Below are 12,669 nucleotides of genomic sequence, written 5' to 3'. Positions count from 1 at the left end.
GTATATTTGTCCTAGAGTATTCATGGCTGCGCAGCTTGTGGGAGCCTTAGCAGAAGTTTGAAATTATCTGTGTCCCAAATGGCCCTAAAGGCACTGAAAGGTTTAAAGCATTCAGCCTTGGGAGAACTGGCCAACAGAGAAGAACTCTTTTGAAAACCTGCTCCCAAGGGTTGTTGGACAGAGTCCTTTATGTCTTAGTTTGAACATTAATTCTGCTTTCAAGGTTTTACAATACAAATTAAGAGAAGTTTTATTTCGGAATTAAAATCTTTCATTTCAAAGCCAAAGCTGTCTGCGACTTTTTAATTATTTCAAAGGCATAATACTGTCAAATTTATGAAAGTCAAATATTCCCAGTGGATCTGTTGTGACCATTTTTCCTTGACTTATTTTTTGTTGTATTTTTTTATGACATGTGTATTAACAAGCTTCAGTTTATGACCTTCACATTTGCTTATTTTTCTTTTTGAAGGTCTTCATAAATCACCAGAAGATTTTTTAAATCATTATAAATAAAAACCAACCAGAGAATAAGTCATTGAAGTGGACAGAAGCAATTTCCTTTCTCTCTATTTGTGCATAGTATTTGGCTGGCCGATAAGCTATACAAAGAAGGTGAAACATTTGCACAGCAGAGAAAATGCAGCCATATCTGTGTTTGACAAAATAGCAGTACATTCATAATGCTGTTGGCTTCTTAATTTCAAAAGGCAGATTTTAATATTACTGACTTCAGAGAAAGATAAGAAGGGCAGTGCAGAAGACATTATCAGTCCAGTGTGAAAATAATGCATTCAAAATTAAAGACAGCAGTTTAATTAAGTGCATGAAAGGCTGGCTTTTATGATCATATTTCAAACACTCGAATGTCTTTTCATCCATTCTGCCGTATGACTTTACTTAATAATATATCAAGAACAAAAAATGTATTGGAGTCTTTCTGCAAATTCAATTAGTCCAATAAAAAGTGAAAAATAGTTTCTTTTTCATTAAAAATAACTCAACCCTAGCCCTTCTGATGACAAAGTGTGAGATGAGGGGAGGGGGAGAGCTAAAGAACTATGAAAATTCTGTCTTTGTTATGCATTTATGTGTGCATGAAACAGATGAAGTGTCACCATTAGTAATGTTTGTTATTGGAAAGACTAATTGCATTCTGATGCAGTTAGTAGTTTATCAAATCCAGACCACAGGGTACTTACTTCTCTCTTAGGATGCACTCACAGTGAAGCAATAATTCCAGAGTTTATTGGGCTACTATAGGCAGGGTAATTATGCTAAAATGCACCTCTTTCATTACTAAACTTAAAACTACCATGAAACATTGCACTAGCGCTTTACAGGTTAAGTGCAACATCTTGGATCCTTTCTACCTGCTAAGGGTTTATAGCTAAGGGATGTGCAGAGATCATAGATCTTATATCTAAATCAGAAAAATGAGTAATAAAAACAACCCAGAAGTGCAGCATTTCAAATGAGGAATTAAGTGTTTATACAATGAAGAAAGTAATGTGCATTTAGAAAACTCTGACATCAGTTAAAATGGAATGGCAAAAGGATAAAAGATACCGAGCTTTTAGACTGAAAGCAGTAAGTTACTGGCTCAACCATGCAAACATCTGTAGCAGCTGAAACTTATTACCACTTGTCAGCTCCTCTCTGACCTCTGTGAAATGAGGTGCTAGTTTCAGTCCTGCTCCCAGTGGACAGATGTCTCGTTACAAAAGCTTCCAGTGCTATGGCTGCTTTGTCAGTCACAGTCTTGGTGCAAAGGCTTGTAGTGGTACCATGGTGAGTAGACAACATCCTTACTTCTGAAACGGGTTCTTTCAGGTCAGGGCTGAGGCTGGCAAATCATTTGAGAAGGACTGAAACTCCATTGCTAACACAGGGTGACTCTGGGTAAATAAAAGATACCATTTTCCAGAGCATTTTTCCTCTTACTTGTCTTGTTCTTGATTCTTTTAATACTATGCCTTCCTTCTAGGCATGTTTCTTCCTATGTTTCTCTCAGTATGTATTTATGAACAGATTCTTTTCCAGATAACTATTCATGTCCTAAACTCATTTTAACTTCAAAATATTCCTCTCCCAGAGGTTTCCTTAAAATAATTATCCATACTGTAGAGAATCAGACAGGCTGCATTCTGAAAATAAACCAATAAATTTACAATAGCTACTCATCAATTTTTTAAGCAATAATTTTGACATAACAAAGGTAAGAACTATAAAAATTACCTCCCTTCACAAGCATACAGGTACAAATAAGAGTAGTTGTTTATGGAAGTATGATTTAATAAACATATGTTTGTTTTTTCATATAGGTCACCCTCCCGCTACAGGTACAGGAACTTTATACATTACCTTGGGGGATGTCAATGACAATGTCCCATCCCTTTACCCAACACTGGCAAAAGTTTGTGATGATGGGAAAGATCTCAGGATAGTGGTACTCGGAGCAACAGACAAAGACCTTCCTCCCAACACAGATCCATTCACGTTTGAACTGAGTAAGCAAACTGGCCCAGAAAAAATGTGGAGACTCGCCACGCTTAACGGTAAGTCTATTACTTCTTTTAATTACACATTTTGTACCCCTACCCCTACATCCCAGACACTTACCCTGAGGCTGCCCGTTTTGTGAATTTACGAGCAGCTGTGTGCAAAAGTCTTGTAGGATGGACCTGTTGCTGGTGCTGTTGCTCGGACTGGCTGCCTCGTGGGACATACTAATAGTCTGTCTGCATTTTCTCTAAAACCAGACTTTTTTTCCTCCTCTTGTCATGTTGAACAAACTTTCCTCTTTCAGTTTTGCACTAAAGAAAGTCTGCTGATGACTTGTAGTTTTGTAAGGATGACCATATTTCATGGCATGGCATTTGTTTGCATGACATGCGCAATGCTTTGCATTAGGACAGCATGAAAGTTTTGCATGGGCTTTAGCAGATTATTGTTACAATATACAATGTTACAATTGGTTATAAGTTGAAAAACTTCCTGATTTTAAGTGTTTGAACTCTTCACAAACAAAATACTCCAATGCACTGGGACCATAGGCTGCTGGTAAGAAGATCAAAGTACATGCTATGCACTTGCAGAGGGTTCATACACCAAATTGCAAACACAAAGTAGTACATTCTGTGATTTCGTTTTAATGTATATTATTTCTGTTTGTTTCCTAGCATGTAGCATCTATCCCTGTCATTATTGATTTTTTAGTGTTTTGTTTCATATTCTTCTTAGAAAAAATAAAGGTAGCTGTAGCCAGGATGTAGTCAGGATGTAGCCAGGATGTCTGTACCTGGCTTCGGGAAAAAGTGGAGGAGTCATTTTCTTTGCTGATCTCCAAACATCAAACCACCTCTTTGTTAACACTGCTAAAAGAACCAGCACGCTCATTTGGGTGCCAGCAGCTGTTATGACCCACTGTTGCTCAGGCAGAGCAGATCCATGCATTCGAAGGTGCATTTTCTCTTTGCTGCCTTCTCAGGCAAACTGGGGAAGCATTTAAACAGCTATGCCTGTACTTCCATGCAATAAGGGTTTTTTCCATTAATAAATACATATATTCTTCCCTCTTGTGTTGCCCTGGGAATGACATGCCTTAGCACTTGATTAGTGTGTTAGTTTCCACAGGTAAATTCTGCCAATAATTTGCAGACATTTAAATACTGTATTTAAAGAAAAAGAAGCTCTTAAAAATATTTCTTTCTGTGGGGTTTGGAATAAGTTTGCAATTAGCTCTCAGCCCAGGAAAGGATTTCTGTACTGCCTCTTCTTACCTTCAGTTAAATTCTTTAATCTTTTCCTTAGGCTGTGGTCATTTTCGTCTTAATTTGCAGGAGTAACTGTATCACATCTGTTTGCAAATTCTTCTTTCCTTCCAGACAACTGCTATTTGGCTAATTTTCACCTTATCCTTTGTAGATACTCATGCCCAGATCATCCTTCTTCAAAATCTGCAAAAGGCCAATTACAACATCCCAATCTCGGTGACAGATTCTGGGAATCCTCCTCTGACTAACAACACAGAATTGAAACTGCAAGTGTGTGCCTGCAGGAAATCCAAAATGGATTGCAGTGCAACCGATGCCCTTCATATCAGCATGACCCTTATCTTCCTTTCGCTCTTTAGCTTGCTTTGTAAGTCTTTTTCTGAACTGTAAGTAATGAAGTATTATTTAATGTCTCATTTACACACTGTGCAGGAACTGAGGGAGAGGTTAAATTCATACACTGATATCATAATTCAGTAAATTTGTTTTTTTTTTCTGAGGAAGTAGCTATAAGAAAGAGGGAGGGAAGGGTTTTTCATCATCAAAAATAACAACAAATGCCTAGTTGTCAAATTAAGAAATAGAAGCAGTAATTTTAAGAAGACTCAAAGAGAATTAGAGCTAGCATATGATAAACCAAGAAGTACCAGCTGTACTAGCAGATTAGTGAGACACTTCCTTTCATCTCTCCCTACTTGAATTTAGTTTGAAAACAGAAACAGGAGATTAAAGGTGTTCTTGTAACAATAGCTGTTCTGGGTCACCATGAAAATGAGTACTGTCTTCTTCAATCTATTCCTCTGTACAAAGTGTGCAAGCAACTGGAACATGAGGAACTTATTTGAGATTCTGAGCTTAGAGCCACCCAGAATTGATAATCAAATTGCAGGTGTGGGTTGGAAGGCAGAGAGACCTGATAGGTAAAGGGAACTTCTGCTGCTTCCAAGAAAGCTTTCTAAAAAAGGGTCACGAAATTCCTTAATTGAATTGGAAGGAGTAAAAAGATCCCAGAAGGACTGCAGAGTATCTGACCTAGACTTTCTCTGGCTTGTCCTGTGACAGCTCCCAGCAAATTTTTTAATGAAATATTTTTTTTAGTTCCTTATCTGCTAAAACAGAATAGCTGTGTCCTATAACTGTGATAGTAAATCTGTTGTTCAAGGATTATTACCATCGTCTTATGTTAGTAAAATACATTGTATGGTGAATTAATACATGAGCCTTGGTGAAAGTTCTTCTATTCTTGCTGAGATAAAATCTATCATGAGGCAGAGAGAGTTTACACATCTGAGGCTCAGTTTGCGTTTGATTACACATCTTGCCAGGTTTTTTTTTCTTACAGTTTCTTACTTTTATCCCAAACAGTTAGCAGGAAGGTCATTATGAAAGAATTAGAATTATCTAATGTTTGTGGATGCTCTTTGAAGATGAGAAGGACTATATAAATGCTAAGTGCAAATTCACAACGTTTGTTCCACTCAGTGACATCTGAAGTATCTCCATTGGCTTTGGTTCAGTTATTCTGGGTTTTGACTGCTGGAACCAAATTCAGACTTCAGCTGTTAGAAGCAGTATGTTAAAAATACTCAACAGTACATGACACTATCAATCAATCACATCAGTGATATAGATTCGCAGCTCATTGATCCACATGTACTCTTGTTACCACTCCATAAATGTTGCTGGTGCTATACTAGGCATGACTTTAGTCACTGGAATTACTATTATATCTGACATGATTTGCACTTGAACTTTATTTACATTAATGCATCTGCTCAGAATACAATGAGGTAGAGAAAAATCTTTGTGGTTCTGAAAGCAGCCAAGTTGCTTTTATCTAACCCCCAAAGAAGTCTGATCATTTTCACAAATAATTTCATAATTTCCTAAAATGAAATCATGAAAAGAAGGTTTAGGTATTGGAAAGCTCTTCATGAGTTGCTTTTCTTGACTACATATCTTCTCCAGCACAGCTGTAGGCAGAATATAGGCCCCGGCATCTGAATGGTGCATGCTGCTCTGAATGACAGGGATTTCCTCTCCTACTATAAAAGAATGAATAACACTGAACAGTCTTTTCACTATGAAGCAATACACACATACCTAGAGCCTTTCTTCAACCTTTCATTCAGAGAACTGTAATAAGTATGGGGAGAGTTGTAATTTTAAATAAAGAGTGGAGTACAATTACACACACAATCTACCAGCGATATGATGTTCTTGTCTGTGGCCTGAGCAATAAAGCCAAAGCAAAGGGAAATAGTGGGTGAGATGAGAGGAAGTGAAAAGAGAGATCTCCCTGTTAGGGTAGAGGCTGTTTTATACACAGTTGTGAGTGAGAGCGTGGATTCCACAGACAGACTTCAACAGAGAGAGAGAGACCTCATCCTCAACACAGGACCATGGTTTTGTGTTAAAATTTACTGCTAGTCAGCTGTTTGTTTTGGCTTCACCCAGTGACACACAGCGAGACTGGTATTCCATGTCTGGTACAGTGATCTGATTATGCTTATGTAAAACCAGCAAGCATAACAACTTTCATAACCATTTTCCTCAGGTGTAAATGACTATATGGAGACATAAAAGAATGAGGTCAGGAGCCAGTTAAAATAATGTGTTTCTGTATTTGAACTTCTCTAAAATATGCTGGTTTCATTGCATTCCTAATTCATTTTCACACACAGGGTTTTTTTATAACTGTGATTAGTTCCATTGCACTGTTTTGTATAGTCCAAATATTTATCAGAGTAATCAAAGATTACGATGCCATAAAAACAAAGAGAACTTTAGTGCTGATTGAACAGATGAAACATCCCATTTCTAGTGGCAAGTTATGGGTTTAATTTTTGCAAAAGCCCTTACATGGCTCACTTTGCTCCCAGTGTTTATGTTTTATGAGGCTCTTGCTCCTAGGAGGTAAATCCTTCAGTCAAATGAACTTTGTTATTCACGCCAAAGTATTTCTTTTCATATTTGACATCTGGTGTGAGGATACATAGCCCTATGAATGAGCTGTTCATGGTAAAAATGCCCTGCATGAATCTCCTCCCCATACAAAACATCTTGGTATTATCATTTAAATGGTTCAATTATTATCTATACTTAGAATATGTGGCTCCTTTGTAAATCATGAAAGAAGTCATACGTGGTAGATTTCTGAAGTATCTGGGCATAGAACAGAAAAGGCTGACTAAAACTGTAATGCATGCAGAAAACAGCAGTTTCTCCTATTCTGTAGCTACCCTACTGCGTTCGGTATATTGAGGGATAATGGGATACAGATTGCAGAGTTGCCCAGGAGCCCTTGGAAAGGTGAATACACTTGGAACAAGAAAAATTTAGTACCTGACAGCCAGAAATGGAAAGCAGAAGATACCAAAGTATATGGGCAGATTGCTAGTTTTCCACAACAAAACAGTAAGGTGTTTGGTAGAATTAAAAGACGGCAAATAGAGGGCTGATTGATTGAAAAAAAAGGTACATCTTTGCATATTTCATACTTAGCCTAACTTATTACCACTGGGGATTGCTGAAGTCAAGCTGGAAGGATGTATAGTGGACAGGTAGAGGCCTTTCCAAAGTTATAGTAGTTGATGCTAACAAATATTGGAAGGAATATTAAGTCTTAAATTACTTAGTTTAATTTCCTTGTTAGAAAAAGACAGGGCTTTAAACATTTCATGATGAAAAAAAAAAATTATATCTTAGGCGACTGTCAACCACTGATAAGAAACTACCCTTAGTGAAGCTGGCCAATGGACTGCAAACTTGTAAGTTGACTTTGAGCTTAAATAAGTAAAGAATTCCATTATTATGAGCAAAAAGTAACGTAAAAGACTGGGGGAAATACTGCTGTAAAGAAATTAAATAAGCTGGAGGTCTCTACACTGAAATTAATTTGTTAAACTGATGGTGAAAGGCCTCAGGTGTGTTGAAAAGCAGAGACTCACACAGATGTCTGTACTGTGATTGCAGAGAAGAAGCCTTAGAGATACCCTTTAATTTAACTTCTTGTTAATTTCCACTAACTTTCCCTGATTTATGCCTGCTGTCCCCCACCAGAATGTTTCTCTGATTTGAGGAATGCAGCTGCAGGGTCAATGACAAAAAGGTGCTGGGTTTTTTTCCTTGAAAATGAAGTATTTGTTAATAAACCAATACAAAAATTAAAATCCTATTAAACTGTTGGATTTGAATGTACCTGAACATTGACAGAGTTAAAACTGCAGTGTTACCTTTCACCTAGTTCAGTTTTCAAAGCCACAGAAGCACATGTATCTCCTATATAACCTGTGTTATTCGTGCAGGGACATCGAATGTCTGAAGACTGAAGCAATGCATTCTTGAATGGCATAAGACTAAGGCAAATCATAGAAGGTTTCAGATGGAAAAGACCTTTAAGGTCATTGCTCTTTCCATTACAATGGCAGGTTTGTTACCTGCACATTCAGTTTTCAGCCTTTATGGTGAGTTACTTGCATTAATTTTAGACAATTGAGTAGGTGGTGGTATTTTTTCAGGGCTGAACTACTGTTTAGTTTTTGCAGAAGGAATTTTGGTTTTCCCAAGAAAAAGAGAAAAAAATTCATCCTTGTCCCTTTTAGCTCCAAGGAGGAAGCTGCAATTTTTCTGCTTTTCAGAGAAGTTTAATTTTCAAGAGTAGGAAAGTTTGCAAGATAAATTTTAGCATTTCTGAGGAGTAAAATATCCCTAGATTAGCTATAATTTCAAAAACTACCAAGATGAGGAAGAGTTTTGCTGTGAAAGGGTTTTGGGGGTAGTGGTGTGGGTTGCACTACTCTATTTTTAAGTTGCGTTCTTGCATTAGTGCGCATATAATGTTAATCCTTAAAGCAGCACTTAAATGATGCTGTCCAAGAAAGACCTGACATTTAGTGAATTTCAGTGATATAGATCTCACTTCCTAAAACCAATAACAGCAGCAATAATCACTATTACTTCAATAAATATTAATATTTATGTTACAGATCCTTTTGTCCGTATTAACATTATTATTGTTACTGCTCAATTATCAGTGAATCCAGATGGTTTCTCAGTTGCATGTATGAAAAAAATGCCACTGTTACTTGTCTCCTTAAAGATCTTGGTTGATTAGACTGTAGTAAGGAAAGGAGATTACCCCTGTAGTAAGGGGGTTAAGGGACTGCATTCAAACTGAGACAGTCTTTGTCTGGAACTTGCTTTTAACACAGACCTCTGTGTCCGGGCTTCTAATTTCTATGCAGGTGTACTCAATCCCGCAGCTTGTTGTGCAGTTGTCTTTGGGAGCCCAGCTAAAGTTAATGGTGCTTGAAATGCCACAGAAGTCCATATGTATGGATGTAATTGGAGACAGAATGTTTATATACCTAGTCATGTAGACTTGACAAATAGAAATACCCTCAAATCGTACATCAGCATATTTAAAAGGTACTTAATGACATTACATTTTATGGAGTCAATTAGGTGGGAAATGGCATTTTACACACATTTTAAACCATCCAAACATGTTCCAGAAGTATAGATGTGAAAAAATACAATACTTTAAAAGATGCATTCAGGATGCAATAGAGAAAAATGTTACTAGCAAATATAGCTCCCTCCTTAAGAGCTCTAATACTGTTCCTGATGGTCATTCTGTAGACATGAAATGAGCATTTAATGAAATTGGTTTGATAGACCATTCAGTGTTGTGAATTCAAATGAACATTTTATGCTTTTTCTTCACAGTAACTGTTGGTACATAATATTTTGTATTTCTTTTCTGAACAGCCTCTTAAAGTCATATAAATATATAACTTCAGATAGTTATCATCTAAATTGTTCTGTAATGGACTCTGATTAAAAACTAGAACTGAATAAATGGCCAGTTCAAATATTTTTTGTATTTTTTCTGTCATTAATGACCACTATACACCATGGGATTTTTGTTTCTTTTAACTGTCTCTGTCCTTGGATATTTCCCTGTTCTATAACATACAAACACCTCAAAATGTGCTCTGCATGTGGTCAGCTTGCTATTCAGCTTCAGATGTGAAATTAAAAATGAATGGGGGTGATCTGTTGTGTCTAAAGGTTAGGTGATGTTGCTTTTGCTTCTCTAGTAGACACCTGGTACTTACAATGTCCTTTAAAAGGCCGTTGATGTTTGGAGTAGCTCAGACTAGGTCTTTAAGTCTTACTTTGCCCTTGCACTTCAGTTGCAGATGTCATTGGCTAGTGCTTATGTAAGGTGTCATGGTTATGAGTCCCTCTTGACAAATTTTGAAATAGTCAGGTTAATTCCAACATATCCAAACCTGGCAATTTTCTAATTTGATTTTTCCTTTTCCAGGGCTTCTAAGCATAATACTTTCCTCTCATTTTTGTTCTTATTTACTTAATAAGGTTTTTTTTCAGATTATTATTTTAGTATTTCAAACTGGAATTAGTATATACCTGCAGATCTGAATGTGTCTGGACTATTTATGTTCATCTTCCACTTATTAAAAACTGATAATAAACTAAGCTGTAGTGCTGTCAAAGATGAGATCTGACTGCTTAAGCTGTTATACTTTGCTTTAAAGGCTGTGTAATTTTTATGCTTGATGCATTTCATTTTCATCATAAACATGAAAAATGGCAAGACTTGTTCAATGCTACTTCAAAATAGTACTTATTCATTTCACTAACTGAATATTTTCAACTGTTCAGCTAAATTTATTAGATTAGGGCATGAGGAAATATACTTCCAAACTGCAGGCCGGCACCTCTGTAACTGTTTTGCTTTGGAAGAACTGGAAAGGAAGTGTTTTACTTCCTATTGGTCAAAGGAAGATGACATTGCTTTGGCAAAATGTCCAGCTAAAATTCATATTTATTAAAAAATGTAATAATTAGGACATTTTAGCTGCTTTGCCTTAGAACCTCCTACAAACCCCAGCCCCAGCAAGATATCTCGTGGTCCTAGTGAGCAGGAGTTGTATTAGAAGAGGAACTTTTCTCTCAGATGGTGTTTCTTATACGCCCATACATACATTTTTCACTTCATAAGAACAGCCCATTACATAGTCAGTATAAGTGGGTACATGGCAAGGAAGATATGAAGCAGAAACGAGGTTTCAACAGTGAGAAGTTAGAAGTATAAGAGCACTCTGGCATAAACCAGCAGAGTTTCAGATCTGTGAGTACAGTCTTATAATAAATGAGTTCTAACTGTGAGAAAGACTCTTGGAGACATCACCTGCTGGTGTCAGACTGATACTCTGAAAATTACTTCACCCTTGAGTAGAATTATGAGGCACTCATTTTGCAAGCACAGCACTAACACATCCTGTGTTTTTCGTATTAAGAAATTTGAAAACATTTCCTCACATAAATAGGAAACAAAACGTATTATGGTGGTATAAGCTGCAAATTTTCAGGATAAACTCCTTTGCTTCTCTCTTCCTTATAAAGTTTTCCACAAGGTGTTACTGTTCAGTGAGATCACTAATTAAAGCAGTCACAAGGATGCCTACTGTTTGGAATCAAATTTCTTAACTGTGTGAATAAGGACACCTGTTATCTGTCTGGAGGTGGGTGTTTGTCTTTCAAACTCAGTGAGATTTGGGGTGAAAAGATTCCTTCATTTTTTTGAAACAGTACCAGGGCAGTCAAAACTCAAGGAGCACTCGATATTGGCACTTGCAGCAAAGCCTAGGCAGTGCTTTGGAGCATAGACAAAGTCACAGAAGAGCATAGCTATTAAATGGTTATTTTACACAAAAGTGCAAAATAATATAATTTGTAGGCATATGGTACAAATATTACGACACTTTTTGGTGTCAGAAACTATCCATGACAAATGAACCAGGGATGCACATGAAACCCATTTATGACATTTCAAGTTCTATGTAAAGGCTAGACTAATAACTGTGTATCTAATTAATATCCTTTTACAGATAGTAAATCCAGGAAAGGAATACCTGGATGTTGATGAGCTGCCTAAACAGGAACTTGGTTCTGATCTTTTCTACCATTTTCACATTGCCTCTTTAACATTACTGAGGTTTCACTGAAGTCCATGATGACTTTTAATTATGCAAAGATTAATGTAATATTTCTGATGAAAGGGTAATTGAATGAAATCTGAAAGAAATGGAGCATGCATGAGTTAACTCCAAGCTCCAGCTGTGTTAACTCTCTTCTCTATGTTAAATGGGAATTAGAGGATGAATATATCTTGGGTAAAGTTCATTCCTGTATAGCAGGTCAGCATGAAACTTAAATGCCTTTAATTTTTATGATGTCTTAACTGCAATATGGGAAGCATAGTCTGTGTAATGAGGAGTGAATTTGGTCTCATAAGGAACACATCTTTCAAAGGCTTTCATTTGCTCTTTTTAGATCTGTTTCTTCAAAATAAGCAGGGAATTGAGTCACTAATATGTAAATATGTACAGAGAAAGCTAGAACTAGGGCTGCAACAGGGAAAGCTAGAGTGCTTGGAAGATGCCAGAGCATTTTCTGAAATTAGAAGTCATTTTGCAAACCAGATTGCTTATTAGCTGATTAGAATGTTTCTGCTGGAATGTGAGCTCTTGGCCACCAGAACAAGAGTGAATGAGTTTATGTGCTACCAGTTGCCTTTTTCCTAGTATGGGTCATTATGAAATCGTTGTCATACAGTTATGTGCATTTGTTCTCCATTTACTTCTATCAATCATGTGGATCACCAAAAGAAATAAACTTTGAATTAGTGCACTGTGAAATAAACAGAGAGCTATAGTCATTTACTAAATCAATGGTATGAATGCTTAGTCTGTATAAGGCAGCATTCTCCTTTTCCAATTCAGCATCTAAAACCCCAGGACTAGATGACCATTCAGATCTATGCTGTAGAGTTTGCTACCAACATCAAAACTCTTTTGAC

The 12,669-nt window shown here is 36.8% G+C and overlaps 1 protein-coding gene across 3 annotated transcripts in view; it reads left to right on the top strand.

The window, feature by feature from the left end:
• CDH13 (cadherin 13) overlaps positions 1-12,669 on the top strand; it is a 482,776-nt gene that overhangs the window by 463,605 nt on the left and 6,502 nt on the right. The window contains exons 12-14 of one of the 3 annotated variants that reach the window (XM_057401917.1): positions 2,325-2,558; positions 3,928-4,143; positions 7,485-8,272. In XM_057401917.1, the coding sequence (XP_057257900.1) occupies positions 2,325-2,558; positions 3,928-4,143; positions 7,485-7,519 (485 nt within the window). In that variant the 3' untranslated portion in view covers positions 7,520-8,272. Of the gene's footprint in view, positions 1-2,324; positions 2,559-3,927; positions 4,167-7,484; positions 8,273-12,669 lie in introns of those variants that run through there. The other 2 variants (XM_057401919.1, XM_057401918.1) reach the window with 2 other exon arrangements.

Source organism: Pezoporus wallicus, unplaced genomic scaffold (genome assembly GCF_028554395.1).
Source record: "Pezoporus wallicus isolate ANWC-B61680 ecotype Strahan unplaced genomic scaffold, APGP_CSIRO_Pwel_v1 contig_7835, whole genome shotgun sequence".
NCBI classification, from domain to species: domain Eukaryota; kingdom Metazoa; phylum Chordata; class Aves; order Psittaciformes; family Psittacidae; genus Pezoporus; species Pezoporus wallicus.
Note: the sequence above shows the minus strand (reverse complement) of the source record. Positions and strands in the feature narration are given on the sequence as shown.